Source organism: Wyeomyia smithii, chromosome 2 (genome assembly GCF_029784165.1).
Source record: "Wyeomyia smithii strain HCP4-BCI-WySm-NY-G18 chromosome 2, ASM2978416v1, whole genome shotgun sequence".
Classification (NCBI taxonomy): domain Eukaryota; kingdom Metazoa; phylum Arthropoda; class Insecta; order Diptera; family Culicidae; genus Wyeomyia; species Wyeomyia smithii.
The window spans coordinates 160812775-160830255 of NC_073695.1; the positions used below are offsets into that span (position 1 = coordinate 160812775).

Sequence of the window (17481 nt, forward strand, 5' to 3'; positions counted from 1 at the left end):
ACCGTAAGGCGCTACGAAGCTTGTAGAAACTGCTATTCACCCCAAACTGATTGAATGTCTGACGGACGGCTCACCATTGAAATTTTCCCGCAACACTGCTACAGCATGCTGCTATTGCAAACTTGCTTAAGTATGAGAAATAATTTCGTGTGGAATTAATTTTCAAAGTGTGATTTTTGCTCATAGTATCTTCAGGGAAGCCTCCAAGATAAATTTAAGCGATATCCTTTCTTATCACATGGTTGAATTTGCAACAGCTGCATGCTGCAGCAGTATTGCTAGTAAAATTCAATGGTGAGCCGTTCGTCAGGTATCCATTAAGTCTGGGGTGAACATCTTTTTTCACAAGCAAAGTAGCGCCTTGCGGTCTTCAGAAGAGCTTTCCCAGGAAAGTTTTCTATAAATATCATGTATTGATATATTTTTAGGAGCCAACTGGACATCTCTATAGAAAAAGTTTTGAAAAAGTGGTTTTTCCCATATAAAATCGTATGGAAGCTTTAAAAATCGGGCGCAAATCGGGCGTTTCACCGATCGATCTGAAAAGTTACACAGTTGTTATAGGACCCATATGGAACACGAAAAGTGCATGGGAACGGAAAAATAACACCATCGCGTTTTTCCCATATAACCGTTTCCCAGTCTAATGGGTATATCTTAAAATCAAATGACGCCCTGAGACCGGAAATAGACTTCAGACGCCATTTTCAAATTCTAGATGGTGACTTCTGGTTCGTTTGGTATCGTATTCAAGGTCTTGGCATTATACTCATATGTGATGGTATTTGGTCAATGTTGCATGTTTTCCAGAAACCGGAAGTAACCATCTTGAATTTAAAAATCGTGTTTGGGATTTATTTCTGGTATCTGCGCATCATCCCGATCCTTGAAATACTCATATTGGTATTCGGCCATTTTAGGTTTTGTTCCGGAAACCGGAAGTCACCATCTTGGGATTCAAGATGGCGTCTGGGATCGTTTTCAAGTCTTTTGGCATCATTTCGATTCCGAAATAACTCATATGGGGTGGTATTTGGTCAATTTTTACTGTTTACCGCAAACCGGAAGTCACCATCTGAAGTTGATTTTTGATCTCAGAGCATCAATTCGATTCAGAAAATACCAGTATTGGGTGGTATTTAACCATTTTTCATTGTTTTTCGGAAACTGGAAGTCGCTTTTTTGGAATCTAATATGGCATCTGGAGTCGTTTTCGGGTCTCTGTGTATCACCCCGGTTCCGAAAATAAATTTTATTATTTTGTTTCTATGGCCTCTAGAAGACTCAGTGGAATCACTTCTGGAAGATCCATTTTTGGGATATATCACTAAAACACCCAAACATATACCCAGAAAACCGAATTTCCGGAAGTAAGAAAATTATCTAACGCAACTAAAAAGAATCAGTGAAAAACCAGCGAAAAACAATTAACTTTTTAAGCATAGTGTAGGAAATACACTGTGCCCCGCATGCTGGGTAAAAGTTAGCATCTGAGTATCTCTTCTAAAAAGTGAAATTCTCATGCTAAATTCGAACAAAATTCGAAAAACTCTGGTAATACATTTCGAAGGCGTAAGGTTCATGTACCGCTTTGAAACAAAGCCAAATTTAATGATAATTGTTTGCAATAGTTCTGTTGCAAAAACAATTAAGTGCATACTTTTGCCCCACACTACTCTACAGATTCTCAGTGACATTGCGAGTGTGGAAATATTTTTCGACGAACTCACTATTGATGGAGCTGATGAAACGGAGCATGACTATATTAGGTGCTCGTTGATCTGCATCAATTTAAGAAACACTCTATATTGAAGTTAAAACGGTTTTTACCAAACATGTGCGGTCGATGTATAAATATCAATGAAATATAAAAGAATAAGTTAAAGTTTGAAGCTACTTTAAGAATCTCGAATAATCTATTGTTTCAGTTACAGGAAATCGACGAACTGCTCTACTCATGCTATCTGCCATGGTTGCAAAATGCAGTATCTCATGCTGTTTGACATTACTAACAGTTTCCACTACTGAATTGGTTAGTGAGAACAAGAAAAAAGGCGCGGCATATTCTACTATAGTATGGGCAAGGGTGAGTATTGTTTGCTTTATAATATTGTTTCGCCAATTATGCGCGCTGCACGGTAGAAATCGCTATTTGACGTTTATTGCTTGTTTTACGTTTCTATTCCAAACCGAGCAAACAATAAAAAATGATTTCGAAGTCTTACAACATGACTACGCATAACATCGAAACGAGAATTGAAAAAAAAAGAGTCATGACAATGCTTACACATTATACCAATTATAGCATAAGCAAGTTATGGCCTATGTAGTTTCAATGAAGTATTACAAATATGCGCAGAATTCATCCATGAGACATAAAGGTTTGGTTTTTTTTTTATATTTACGGAACAAAACAATGTAGTTTTTAATAGTTTGTTTTCGAAACACAACTGCATGATTAAAACACAAGTAGTAGACCTGCATAACTTTTTAGAACTCTCTTCTGTTTTTCGAACGTTGTGTCAATGGCTCTAATAAGTGTCATAGAATCGTTGTATTCCATCACTCGTCCTTGCATTGCTTTCTTGCTGGTTTGATCATTTTTTTCAATCAACGTTTATTTGACACGGCACAATACAAGTTAATGTTTTACGGAGCCAATTATATCTAGAATTTTACTTCATAAAGTATCTTAAAAACTAAGGACAAATTTTTTATCCTCGCTGCCGACTACGAGTTGAAATTAAATCTAAGATTAAAACTAAAACGCGTGTTAAAATTGTTGATTTGTTGTTGGGGCGTCATGATGTTCTTTAAACAGCCAAATCAATGAGCAGCTTATTTGTTATGTTCTGCTAAACCAAGACGATAATCCCTAGGGTGTACTGAATTGCAGCTAATTCTGCGACGTAAACAGAAGCAGGATTATCGAGCTTATGGAAAACGGTTAAATTGTTATTGAAGATACCGAAGCCAGTGGACCCATCGAGAAGTGATCCGTCAGTGTAGAACATATTGTCGCAGTTGATGTTTCGATATTTATTGGCAAAAATTTTGGGGATCTGCTGCACGCGTAAATGATCCGGGATTCCACGAGTTTCTTCTATCATGGATGTATCGAAAAACACAGTAGAATCAGAAGTATTTGATAAGTTGACACGATTTGGATATTCGAAGAAGGGTTAATATTTTGTGACATGTGATTGAAATACAATGTCATAAAACGGGATTGAGAATTAAGTTCGATTTACCTTTTAAAATTTTCAATCACAGGACGGTTTAAGACCTCACATTTGATAAGAATACGAGAAGACAGACTCCAGAAGCGGTTTTTCAATGGTAGAACACCAGCTAAGACCTACAAACTCATCGTATGGGTCGATTGCATGCAACCTAAGGCGATACGCAAACAACGATATTGTATTCGCTCCAGTTTGATCAAATGTGTGTTTGCTGCGGAGCGAAAGCACCCGTACTCAATTACAGACAATATTGTTGTTTGATAAAGCCTTATAAGGTCTCATGGGGCTCCCCACCATGATCCGGTTATTGTACGAAGAAAATTCACTCTTTGTTGGCATTTTTTCATCAGATACCTAATGTGACAACCCCAGGTTCCTTTAGAGTCGAACCAGACACCAAGATACTTGTGTACCAAAACCTGAGAAATCGTTTTACCCATTAATTGTGGTTGGAGCTGAGCAGGTTCATGCTTCCTAGAAAAAACTACAATCTCAGTCTTCTCCGGGGAGAATTCGATACCTAGCTGTAAATCCCAAGCAGACAATTTGTCCAAGGTATCTTGCAATGGTACTTGCAGATCGGCAGCTTTGGCTCCTGTAACAGAGACCACGCTGTCGTCTGCAAGTTGTTTTATCGTGCATGAATTTTCCAGACATTCGGCGATGTCATTTACATAAAAGTTGTAAAGAAGGGGGCTTAAACATGAGCCCTGGGGAAGACCCATGTAGCTAACTCGAAAAGTTGCCAAATCGCCATGCGTAAAATGCATGTGCTTTTCGGACAACAAATTGTGCAAAAAATTGTTTAAAACTGGTGAAAATCCTTGTCGGTGAAGTTTGCCCGAAAGAATGTCAATTGAAACCGAATCGAAAGTCCCCTTAATGTCCAAGAACGCAGACGTCATTTGTTCCTTGCGAGCATACGCCAGCTGAATATCTGTTGAAAGCAACGCAAGACAATCATTCGTCCCTTTGGCACGGCGGAAGCCAAATTGAGTATCTGACAGTAGACCATTTAATTCGACCCAATGGTCTAAACAACGGAGTATCATTTTTTCCATCAATTTCCGGATACAAGATAGCATTGCAATCGGCCTATAAGAGTTGTGATTAGAAGCTAGTTTCCCTGGTTTTTGGATGGCGATCACCTTCACTTGCCTCCAATCCTGCGGTACAATGTTTTGCTCCAGGAACTTATTGAACAAGTTCAACAAGCGCCTCTTGGCATTGCCGGGTAGATTCTTCAACAAGTTGAATTTGATTCTATCTAACCCAGGCGCGTTATTGTTACAGGACAGGAGGGCAACTGAAAATTCTGCCATCGTAAAAGGTGATTCTATCGCGTCGTGGCCCGGAGACGCATCGCGAACAATGTTTTGCTCAGAACAGAGTCTGGACATACTTTCCTGGCAAAATCAAATATCCACCGACTTGAAGACTCCTCGCTTTCGTTGACCGTTACGCGATTCCGCATTCTTCGAGCTGTGTTCCAAAGAGTGCTCATCGATGTCTCCCTCGACATCTCGTTCACGAACCGACGCCAATATCCGCGTTTCTTTGCTTTAGCCAAGCTTTTAAGCTTGGTATCAAGCTCCGAATAACGTTTGAAGTCGTCGGCCTTGTCTGTATCCCGGAAGCTCAGATACGCGTCGGATCTTTGCGTGTAGACATCGGAGCACTCTTTGTCCCACCACCGAGTAGGAGGCCGTTCTTTGATCGTTACGCCTGGATATTTTTTCGTTTGGGCTTGCAACGCGGCGTCGAGAATCAAGCCCGCGAGAAGGTTGTATTCTTGAAGTGGTGAATGATGTTGAATCGACTCGACAGCTTCTGAAACCTTTTCCTCGTATAACTTCCAATCGATATTCCGTGTGAGGTCATACGGAATATCAATTGGTCGCGTGCGAGTGGACCTGTTAGTAATTGAAATTAAAATAGGCAAATGGTCGCTACCGTGGGGATCGAGGATTACCTTCCATATGAAATCCAACATAAAGGTAGATCTAAAGCGCTTGGGCGCGCTGGAGGTTTCGGGACACGTTTCATTTCACCATTGTTTAAAATTGTCATGTCGAAGTCATCGCAAAGGTAAAAGATCAAAGAGGAGCGGTTATCATTGTAAGAAGAACCCCAAGCCACGCCATGAGAGTTGAAATCTCCCAAAATCAAACGTTGCGAGGGGAGAAGTTATAATAAATCAAAGAGCAGCCGCTGCCCAACCTGTGCTCTGGGGGGAATATATATTGAGGCAATACAAAGCTCTTTACCTTGTATTGTCATTTGACATGCGACGACTTCGATACCTGGAATCGAGGGGAGGTTAATACGATAGAAAGAATAGCACTTCTTAATCCCTAGAAGTACTCCTCCATATAGGGTGTCTCGATCAATGCGAATAATATTAAAATCATGGAAGTTAAGATCAGTATTCGAAGTAAGCCAAGTTGCGCAAAGGGAAAATAAACGAATCAATTTTTGGTAAAATACTTCTACAATTCCACTGTAAGACAGAGATAGAATCCTTCATATACGCAGTTGAATTAGGCATCGAAGGATACAATCGCTGCAAGAAGGGGCCATTGGGCAGTCAACTGCAAAAATGATCTAACTGTTGGGAAATTTTAATTGGATCGGGTATATTGAAATTTTCAAAAATCCAGTCCACAATATCTGAAAATTTCACCAATCCAGCCTTTAATTTATCAATTGGATATGCAAAAGGAACAACTGAGGTTTTAGATGTTCCTGGAAGTGCTGGAAACTCCTTCTGAGACTTTAAATTTCCGAGCCCAGGAGGAATTTGCTTCGGTTTTTCCTCAGCACTTTTTGTAGTGATTTTATTTTTCATTTCACTTTGAGAAATCCTAGGCCCTTTTCTGGGAAGCTTAGGAGAGGAAAGATTTTTCTTCTTTCTAGACTCCCCAGGTTTTAAATAGGATGTTTCCGCTAGTGAATCGTCCGAATCGGTTTCATCAGAGGGCAGTAGATCAAAGGGGTTTGAAGTGAAGGGAGAGGTGCTCGCGGTCTTTTTAAGCATGTCTGCGTAAGAACGCTTCGAACGGTCCTTGAGTGACCGCTTGATTTTATCCCTGCGCTGCATGTACACCGCGCATGTGGAGAGCTCATGCTGATTTTCTCCGCAGTTAATACATTTTTCAGCATTTACACTGCAGGTAGCCTCAGCATGGGTATCTCCACACTTGCCGCACCGTGCCTTATTGCAGCAGTAAGCCGCAGTGTGACCTAACTGCTTACAATTAGTGCATTTCATTACGCGGGGAACATACAGGCGCACAGGTAGACGCACCCGGTGGATCGACACGTGACTGGGCAGTGCAGACCCGGCGAACGTAACCCAAAACGAGTCTGACGGGGTGTACACTTTTTTGCCGTCGACGAGCGACACTGACCGCAGTTGATCTTTACATCGGAGCATGTGGCGGTCCTGAAGCAACCGATTCCGCTTTCCAGTATACACTTAACCGACACACTCGAATCGGTCACCACGCCGTCGTTCTCCACGTCGCGAGCGGGTACATATACGCGGTACTCTCGAGTAAAGGGCTCGGAGCAGGCTATATCGTTGGCCTGTTTCCGGTCGTTGACCACAACACGGAGCTTGTTTGGTCTGACCTTTGAAATTTCAGTCACGGCCTTGAAACGTGACGTCAGGTCCTTGAAATCTGCAAAATATTTAAGGATTTCGACTTTGGCCCTGCTTTTGGCCTAAAGTACACAAAAAAACAGCTGCCCGCCGCTCCGTCTGGATAAAGCCTGCGGCGAGGGGTGACTGAAACAGGGTTAGAAGAGGATTGATCAGGAGGGACAGTGTCGATGGGGTTTGGGGACGGAGGATCGGGGGGTAAGGGATCTACATCCATTGCGCTTAGGTAAGCGCAATAGGTCCGACAAGAAGCACGTACCTCTTTCTTTGCGTTCTCGACGATGCTCGAGTTGTCTTCAACAGCACAATCACCAGATCACAGCCACACGCAGCAACACAGCCAAACAGCAGCAAGTAGTGATGAACAGCAGCACAGGAAATCAAAGGCCCTGAGCGCGGGTTATAACACAATTCAGGATTCAGGACAAACAATGCAGGATGAATCGGGCAAACGATGTTATGTAATGTTATGTAATATTTTATCCGAGTTAAATTCCTCTGAAAAAACGCGGACTCGAAAAATGACGTCTATTCGCAACGGTTTGATCATTTATTTAATGAATATTGAATTGGTAGAATAGCGGGCTCGTCATTGTAAGGCAGAAATTATAAAGTTTTTATCCCTGCTTTTTTTCAACGATACGCACATTCGCAGTTTGGTTTTTTTTTTTCGGAATATATACCCGGAAATTCAGATTTTCGGAAATAAGAAAATATTTACGGGACACCACTAACGCTTATTTGAAAATATATAGATGATCTTCTGAATCTTTTGGTGCTAAAACTATCGACATAGGAGGAAAACTGCAAAACTTATAAGAATTTTAATTTGTGAGTACCCGGATACTCCGTTGGACGCGTAAAGGTACTTTTTTGTCGAGCACATAACGGTTTTAAACGGCTTTCCCTCCAAAAAAACGTTTAATTAAAGAAATTCTTGACCCCCCCCCACCGCAAAACGGAGTACCTACGGCTCTGTCACGTAAGTGAGAAAGACGTCGCAAAGTGACATCTGCCGTGACATCTGGGTTATTACGAGTGTCATATCACTGAAGTGAAAATGGAATAAGCGACGTTTTGCGTGGAATTATTTCACGACCATTTTGAACGGTGAAATGATTCTACGAGGATGGGATAAGTCATGAAAATTGATTGATTTGTAATCTAATGATAGATATTGGATTTATTTTTGAGTGACGAAACGAATCAGAATTCGATCCGTGCCTCAAAGTTTCAACTTTTGAGAAAAATGCTAGCGTGCATTTGTGCATGCTTTTCATGGAATTTTCAATACCGAAAAAACAATTTTTCTTGATGCCAAATATCTTAGAAATGCAGAAAACATGAAGGTCTGGTGTTATCCAAACAACGGACAACTGGGACTTAGATTTTTTTTTTTTTTTTGAGCTGGGAAACATTCTCATTTCACTTGTCCTATTCTCAATTTCACTTCACTGGCAATTTTACTTCACGGAGGTTATTTTTGGCACTTCACTTGAGCCACCTCAAGTCGGGAATAGGTCTTAAAAAGTGAAGTGATCGTGAGAGTGAAATATATTTCACAGTGAAGTGACTCCCGTAATAGGCACCTTAGTTGGGACTCGTCTCGTAGGCATCTGGGCTGTAGTGTAGAATTAATATATTTTTAAGCAGGTTTAGTTGTAAATACAGTTTTGATAATAGTCTATCAATTAAATATTTTGTGTGATCATAATTGCCCGATCACACGATTATAACAAACGGGTAACACAAATATATCTGAACTTGATAGAAATAACAAACCCTGTAATATTCTTGATATGCCAGAATAATAAAAAGTACAGAATGATATCAAAATCTGTTATCATTCACTTGAATGTTCAAAAGTGTGTTCTTTTAAAGCATATTTATAAGAAAATTTGTTATTCAATTAACAAAACATTGTACATTCTAACTAATTCTGATTTTTTTCTACCAAAAACATTACAAAACTTGCTATAATTTGTAAAAATCAGCAAGTAATTTTGATAGGAATTTTGATATTTTACCTATTAACGAGACCAAGCTTAAAACACAAGTTGATACAAAAAGTTCGTAACAAAATATCAAGATTTGTTATAATCCTGATATTTTTGACTGATCGGGTGGTGACTTCTCAACACTATTGAAAAAGTGTAACTGAAATTTTTAGGATTTTATATTTCTTATGGCAATTAGAGCTTATATTCGTAAGGATTTCAATAAGGAAAATAATAACTTTTATGTTATTTGCCTTCATGAAATGTATTTTTATTTTTTTTTCATTTCTTTTGTAAAGATTTTATGTTTTTTTTTTTTATATTAACAATTTCCCGAAACAAATTCAGCACAATAAAATCTGTAAAAATGGATGCCCAGAACCGAAACAGACGGCTGAAGGTTGTGTTGAATACTCTAATATACGACCGACGTTTGAGGTTTCTTTTGAGGTTTCATGTTTTTCAACTTAATGTTGTCATATTATAGGGTTGCAAAAAAGTCCGCCTCCTTTTGATGCGACTAAGGTAACGCTACATCGACTCAACAATCGCTTGCTTGATGCGGATCCTGCCTTATCCCCTAATTTACTCCGATTCCGTAGTTCTTACGGGAGTATCGCTGAGTCGGTGGCCTGTTGTTAAGTACCGCATCATCAATATGCTTTCTAATATCCCCAAGTTACGGTAAAGTTTTGTTCATTGTTTCATCAACATATAGAAGATAATGTACAAGTTTAAATTGTATTTTTGTTTAACAACGTGATAAAATGAAGTGTCCAAACTAATCTGGCTATCAAAAGAAGCCACTCTTAACGGTACAATAAAAGATTTCTAAAATATTCAAAAACAGTAATTGTTTATGATTTCAAACATAATAATGACTGGAAGGATCGGTTTAAACACAAATCAATTTAATGTTTAAGCTTAGTGTATGTCGACAAAGTTAATTTAAAAAATTCGCTATCACAATTAGCAGATACAAAATTATGATACTCTTCAACAAAAATATTTAAACGTGATATATGTAGAAACATTTTTATTAAAACTAATATTGTTTACACCCCAAAGAAAAAATAACAAATGTCGAAAAATGTTGATGTTTTATAATTTTTCATCTTATATATCTTTTTTTTCCTTACAGATTTGGCTTTTAGGGGCTCCCTTTGTTGGTGCCACAGTAATATTTGGACAACTAGTCCCGCAAACAGCTTTTGGATCATTAACACTCATTGGCGGCATCATAGCAGGGAGTATAAACAGCCCGCGTACACATATTAGTACTAAGAGAATCGCGGCGATGCCTGAGATAGTTACACCTAATGAATGGCAAACGAAACCAGTTCAAAATTCTCTGTATAAATATTGATACGAAACATTTCAAAATAGTTTAGATTACGTTTAGTTATCTATCGAAATAAACTTTGGAAGTATTATATGAGGAAAACCGCAAAGCCAATTGAGTTTTTATGCTTATTTTCATAAAACTAAGCTACATAGCGCCTTTATTTCAGTAAATAAGTTTTGTCCACAACTGAGAAGTCTTACAGAACGGCTAGTGGTTAATTGTCAGCTAAAACAAAATTTGCATAAATTTCTTTCATCGAAGCGCGTAAAAAACCGAGTGAATTCCAAAATCCGCATAAAAAACGCGTGAGTTCCAGAGTCCACGTGAATTCTCAAATCTGTGCAAAAAAAACATCATTAACTAAAGGTTTTAATTCATATCTGCTAAATAGGGTAAGGAACGGCTTAAGCAGTAGCGCCTATTTTAATCAGTCGCAGAAAACAAGGGTGGCATAGCGCATTTCGTTTCGACCACATTTGACATTGCTGATTTCGATTCGAGCTCGGAACGAGTAGATGGCGTATTATTGCAGTTGATCTTCGAGCAAAACTGGCATTACGTAATGGTTTGATCAAGCATTTTTTAGCTCGAAAGTGATAAAAAATGGTCGATAGGTTGAAGACGTTCGTTTGTACCTAAGTTTGTTGACAAAAACATAAATAATTTCACTAAACATCGGTGGAGCGGAAAAACATTAATTTTGTAGGATCCACTAGCGAGTAGATTCAAAGTAGGGGCTAACTTTAACGGAGCAAGAATTGTACTAGTGCAGTTTGGAGGGAAATATTGTACTCAAAACAGGTTATCTTGAAAAGTTGAAGAAACCATGAAAAAAAAATTTGTTTTGCATCAGAAAATAACTAACATTGTTTCATTTTAATGTAAGCCTAATACTAATATCTTACTTGTTTACGTCTTTGTATATTCCCATAACCATTATCGTCACTGGAAGAATCGTAGAAAAACATTCAAAGATTAATATTTTATTTTAAGGACACATCTTATTATAAACGTGAAAAATACCAATCTCTAGGGGCAAGACACTATTGATTTATGGCGGAATATTTCCAATATTAGATATTACAAAGTATTTATCGTTGCATTATTAGGCGTCGGTGTGATGTCAATGTCGGATAAACGATAAATATCAAAATTTAACAGCCGATATCGTATAATATTACCGAAATATTTTTCATGAAAATAAAGTTGTTGCTCGAAACAAACTGCAATAAAATTGGGGTGTCGAAAATAATACTCAATACCAAGTCCACCTTGAAACGAGTTTGATTTCTCTCGATTCGAGTCACTCGAAGCGAAATGCGCAATGTCACCCCAGGCCTCAAACTCCTGTTTTTAATCAATATCGACCATTTCAATGATGAAAACGAAAACTTTGATTGTCCAGCTGTCTTACGAATATAAGAAATACCGTTAATCACAAAGAAATCTGTGAACAAAGATCATTTGAAACAAATCGACCTATATTGCAGCCATTCAGGAGCCACTTCGGGTGCTGCAAAAAAAAAAACGCCTGCAAAACAGATGGAAACTGCTTGAAATAGGTTCGGGGTGATTGGAATATTGTCCCTCGATTGGTAACTTTAATTGATTATTGTTAACGTTTGCTAACTTAGTTATACAATTTGAAAAAAAATCCTGAGAGAGAAAACGATAAACAACAGATTGATATACTACTGTTTGAATTTCACCCAACACATTTCGAGTATTTCGTCTGAATACACAGGCGGTTCCTAAAGCTGCTTAGTTCCCTACTCTACTTTCGAAAAAAAAATCAATAGCACTTTTCTGGGGAATCTGTTTTGTCGAAAAACCATTTCATTTCGATTTTTTTACAACGTATATTTTTTGGAAGGACAAAATCATTATCTTCAACTTCGCCGAATACCAGAGAAAACAAACAAAAAATGTTTTTATCATTAATAGACACTAAGAAAATAATCTCGCACAAAATCCGGGGCACCGGAAAAGTTAACCATGCAAAATTCCAGTTCAATCGGAATTCGGGAGCATGTGCCTTAAAGCATAAAACGTCGAGATCTGGTGTAATCCAAGAAAATCGGAAAACTCGACATTCAATTTTTGAGCTGAGAAACTTTTTTTTCACAACATTTATTTGACACGGCACAATACAAATTAATGTTTTACGGAGTCATTTTAAAGCTGAGAAACTTCCCCATCACGAAAATTCCTAAGCACTTTTTATAACCCTCCCTTATCGAATTCATTCAGCGAAGTATTACATTGCGTGAGGCTAGCATCTAAGACGAGCAACAACAAGACACACAGCTCTTGCATGTGATTGAAAACCAGGTCGAAACGCCCTCAACGCGTCCAAGAAACATCAACTGTGTCTGTGTGCGTGTTATCGGTTTGGCACGTTTGACATGACATTTCTGTAGTTGTTATTGTCAAGCTCGTATCTGATAGTTTATGCACATTACGCACATATTGACCATTAATGTTTCTGGGAGTCGTTCGGGGGCGCCACATTACTGGAAGTTCGCAAGGTATATGAGAAGATCTGACACTTGTGTATCTTATCTCGTCTTTGCTACCATGCAAAATTGCGTGTACGAATGTTCCCTCGAGCACTTTAGTTAGGTTATACTAAATTTATTAGCGTCAAAGCAAAGTATTTTTAATCAAAGATCAAAGAACATCTGAATATATCCTATTGACCTAAAACTTGAACAAATAATGGCTATTATCAAGATAAAGATTTTAAATACCTATTAAAGAAGTAAATTATTTTAAACACACTGAGTTAAATACAGATTTGTTTGAATTTTTAATATACATATATATTGACTGACATGTTTGTAATTCATTATTTTGGAAACAAACACAATTTTAATTAGTTGATTGCTTTGATATTAATTCAGCTGTTCTTCATTCCCGGTGGGTGGACTCATACGTTGATCTTTCTGCCAAGAGCCTGTAGAAGAGAAATATTCATTAAAACTGAGCCCAAAACTAATATAGTCGAAAATGAAAACATGACACTGGTGGAGCTATGCATCAATTTATTTTAGTTAGTTATTGTCATCATCACCACACAACTTAATAATGCAACATAATTACACTGAAAAAAGTGGATTCCAAAAGCTCAAACCGGAAAAAATGAAAATTATAACTATTCAACTACTCCTATGAATTTTGGTGCCCTTAGTCATTACCAGAACGCGTCAATTAACGCCAGAGTGTAGCATAGAAATTACTCGCTGGGCTCGTCGCTTTGACGTTATGTTTACGAGGAAGCTCATTTAAGTCTCTGAAAAAAACGGTAATGGCTAGAGACACCAAAATTCACAGGAATGGTTGAAAAGTTATAATTTTTCACATTTTTTCTAGTTTAAGCTTTTGGAGTGCACCTGTGTAGACCAGTGTTTGCAACACGCCGTTATTCACAAGAGTGCGTACAAAGCAGTACATACGCAAATAATTGGAAAAAGTGACATAAAGAAAAAAAACCAGCATACCCCACATCAAAACTGTTTGTCTTCTTGGTTCAAAATGCTGTGCGGTAGAAGATTCTTCTTTCAAAGCCGGGGGTTGTTGGTCATTGTTGTTTCTATTCCTCCCAGCAATAAGGTTTTTCGTGTTATTCTCTGCAGTAGAACCATTTATCGAAAGGTTTTTATGCTTCATTGGACTTAATAGATCTGCGGTGTTTGGAGATGCTCTTATTGGAGACGGCGTTTGCTTCGATTCAGGAGTATTCGACAACGGAGGTGATCTTTTAGTACTTTTGTTGATTTCGTTTCTATCATAGTCAACACGGATGTCCCTTTCGGTATCAATGTTGCTTGGTGTACATTTCCCATTATTTATCCACCGTTCTTCCTTATTGACATTATAACTTTCGTAAGGAACAAAACCGTTCGATGTAATATAAGGCGTCGATGCAGTTGAGTATTCCGAATAATATCCGCTGACACCTTGCAGTCTACTGTATTGGTGAAATAAATTATCTGACACAGAGTAGAAATTCGATGAATGAGCTGGAGGGGTCATATACATGTTATCTGTTGATACATAAGCCGACGTGGGATACATTGGATTTAGGTTGGAATAAGCGGCAGCAACAGCCGCTGCGGGATCATTGATGTAATCCACCATATGAACAGGAGATGTGGCCTGCGTAGAATATAATTGTGTCATGAATAGTTTAGTAACGTACTAATTTTTAGTCACCTGGCCTCCAGAAGACTGTTGTGCTAGTTTTCTTTTCGAGCGACATGTTGACAAAAAATCGCGTAGTTGAGTTTTATAGCGTCGACTATAGCGTTGCTGAGAAGAAATTGGTAATGTGCTTGGGGATCCACTCGGGGTTGCAATCAATTGATCTGCATCAGTAAAGTAGGTCGATGTTAATCCGGTGTCTAAATAGCTAACCTAATAAAATATGAACTATTTTGAAGAGGTTGGTAATATAAACTTGAGTATATGACTTACCTTGAAGTCCATAGTTCTTTTTCCCAGTAAGTCACGCCCTTCTTCTTCCATTAACTGTCTATGTGTGCATATTACAAAGTCAGGCTTTGAATTTTTATAAACTAATCTGGAACTTGTTTGTAGCCATTGCCATTCTCCACCCTTTTTTTGGTATCTATATGCTATCATTCCAGATGCACCTGTTTTCAACACTAAAAAAAGGTACATTCATAATTTCTTTGTGTTCGAAACATTACTTTCTACAATGGAAATAGCAATTAATTTCAGTGTTCGCTATAACTACATAAGTAACAAATATGACTGAATGTGATAGTAAGGATTGAACAAAATAAAATGAAAAAAATCGGAAATGGATTGGATATGAGCCTTAACCTGTTTTCGAACCCATCATCCGGTAAGTCATTTCTGTCCGGAAGCAAAGCAAAACCTTGGTGCTACATTCCGATTCGGAACTTGACCTTCTTTTTATTATACACAGACTTTGCGGTCAACTGTTAAGTGTACAGGACAATTGCTATGATCCTATTGACACTTAAAGTCTTTCCCGAGCTGATACTCGAACATACGACGACTGGCTTGTTAGACCAGCACCGTATCTCGAAACCAACTGGGAGTCACTTAAATAAGGGAGTTAGTTTTGAACCGGACGGTATACAAAATGTCATTGGTCGCGAACTGAGCTTAGACAAAACTTCAACTATAGGGCCTGTTACGGACGACGATGCGAGCAGCTAGTTACTATCAGTTTTTGCTATTTTAAAAACAACTCGATTTATCAGCTGTAACCAACCAAGTTTAACTCGCGTTCATCACAGCTTGTCAGCAAATACGATCATAATCAATCTTCAGATGATTTTTACAAATATACCAGTTTTTATTTTTTTTTGGAAAGTCTTCCCTATGCGAAAGGAGTTTTTCTGGTAGTACGAGCACGGTCAATCAGACGGTTCCAGATGGTTTTAAACGTCACCGTTAATTCAAGTTCCGTTGTGATGACTATAGATTTGTTCATTATTTGTTTATTTGTGTTTGTTTATTTTGTGAGGAATGCATCTTTTTTTACGAGTCTCAGTACTCGGCGGTCATTCCTAGAACTAGTTTTCCTTCCCCCCCTCTTATTTCTGATATCTTCCAGTATTTCAGTGATTTTTAACAATATTTTGTGAGCAGCCGATGGTTTCTGCTATTTTTTTGAAAGTTTCACCTTTATATTGTAGTTTTTGATCAGCCGTTTATCATCAGGGCTGAAATTTTTACCGCGACCCTTTAACGCAGTGGTTTTCAACCTTTTTCAGTTCTTTCACCCCCTTCTGATAATTCACACGACCTTTCCCCCCTATCGGCACCATGAAAGAAAAGCTGTAGTGATTAAACAATTCAAGGCTCAACTTTTATTTTTAACAGGTTTCAAGTTTATTTTAATTCGAAATAATACACAAAATAATGTCATGATACACAAAGATATTTAGATTTCAGCTTAGTGCGACATCTGAGCCTGAACATTTACGACCAACATCTTAATCCTTGGAGCTGTTTTTGACAAAGCACACCTCATGTCATCCTCGATGTCCAGTCTATTACGGTATTTTGTTTTCATCTGCAGCATTGCAGAAAATCCAGTTTCACACAAAAACGTCGACACGAATGGCAACAACACTCGTAACGCTCTTTCTGCGATATTGGGAAAAGGACCAGTCATCGTGGCCCAAAAATCGTACTGTGATGTTTCTTCAAATAACTCTTTCAATTTAGAATCATTTTGCAGATCAATGAACTCGTCCTGAAATCGATCAGGAACTTTCGTCACTGCTATTCGGAAAGGGTTTCGGACTAAGTCCAAATCCTGTGCATTGATATCAGGGAAATTTATTTATTTCGTCAAGCAAATGTAGACTACAGTTATAATAATACAATGTTTTCTTGTATTCTATACATTATTTCCAGTAGTTAGTCGTTTTTTGATTTGATTTCTGCCCATAGTGATGTCGATATTTTCGCAGTGATGGTTATAGTAACGCATCATGCGATTTATTGGGTCATTTTTTGAGTAGTCAGTTCTTAATTGAATTGATGATTGCACCCATAAAAATTTAGTTGCGATAATAATTCAGAATATTGCACGCGTTGAGAAATAATGTCATTGATAAAATAAAGCATTGAAAGTTCGCGGCGTTCATTAAGTGCTTGTATGTCTATAAGCATGCAGCGTGCTTCATATGATGGTAAGGGAAATGCTGTCCAATTTAGCTTACGAAGCGCGTACAAAAGAAATTGTTTCTGGACAGATTCAATACGTTCTCAATGTGTGACAATATAGGGATTCTCTACAATGCTACAATATTCCAGAATTGGTCGGACGTATGTAATATATAATAGTTTAATTGTATATGGGACTTGAAAATTATGGCCGAAGCGTTATATAAAGCCCAGCATACTATTTGCTTTGTTAAATATTGTGTTATAATATTCTATAAATGTAAGTTTGGAGTCTAAGACTATGCTAGGTCCCTTACGATTATGCATTTTTCTACTGGTTGGTTTCCTAAGAAAATGTTTGTAGGTGGTGTTACTGTTTTTCTGCTGAACGCTATTGAATTACATTTTTTAATGTTGAGTCGTAATAGACTTTTGTTGCACCAAGTGTAGAATACATCAATTTCATTCTGGAATATTTCGAAGTCTTCTGCATTGGTTATTTCTATAAAGAGCTTCATGTCGTCAGCATATACAAGCACATGCATTGACTTAAGAAGAAAG

The 17481-nt window shown here is 38.0% G+C and overlaps 2 protein-coding genes across 2 annotated transcripts in view; one reads left to right on the top strand and one right to left on the bottom strand.

Moving 5' to 3' along the window:
* Positions 1 to 11697, top strand: part of LOC129720161 (organic cation transporter protein-like) — a 66165-nt gene extending 54468 nt beyond the window's left edge. The window contains exons 9-10 of the mRNA XM_055671596.1: positions 1929 to 2086; positions 10045 to 11697. Coding sequence (XP_055527571.1) covers positions 1929 to 2086; positions 10045 to 10269 — 383 coding nt within the window. The 3' untranslated portion in view covers positions 10270 to 11697. The remainder of the gene's footprint in view (positions 1 to 1928; positions 2087 to 10044) is intronic.
* A 1336-nt stretch (positions 11698 to 13033) lies between these two features.
* LOC129720162 (aryl hydrocarbon receptor) overlaps positions 13034 to 17481 on the bottom strand; it is a 74547-nt gene continuing 70099 nt past the window's right edge. Inside the window, exons 6-9 of the mRNA XM_055671597.1 lie at positions 14725 to 14915; positions 14464 to 14664; positions 13749 to 14406; positions 13034 to 13204 (exon numbers count right to left, since the gene is read on the bottom strand). Of these exons, the coding sequence (XP_055527572.1) occupies positions 13143 to 13204; positions 13749 to 14406; positions 14464 to 14664; positions 14725 to 14915 (1112 nt within the window). The 3' untranslated portion in view covers positions 13034 to 13142. The remainder of the gene's footprint in view (positions 13205 to 13748; positions 14407 to 14463; positions 14665 to 14724; positions 14916 to 17481) is intronic.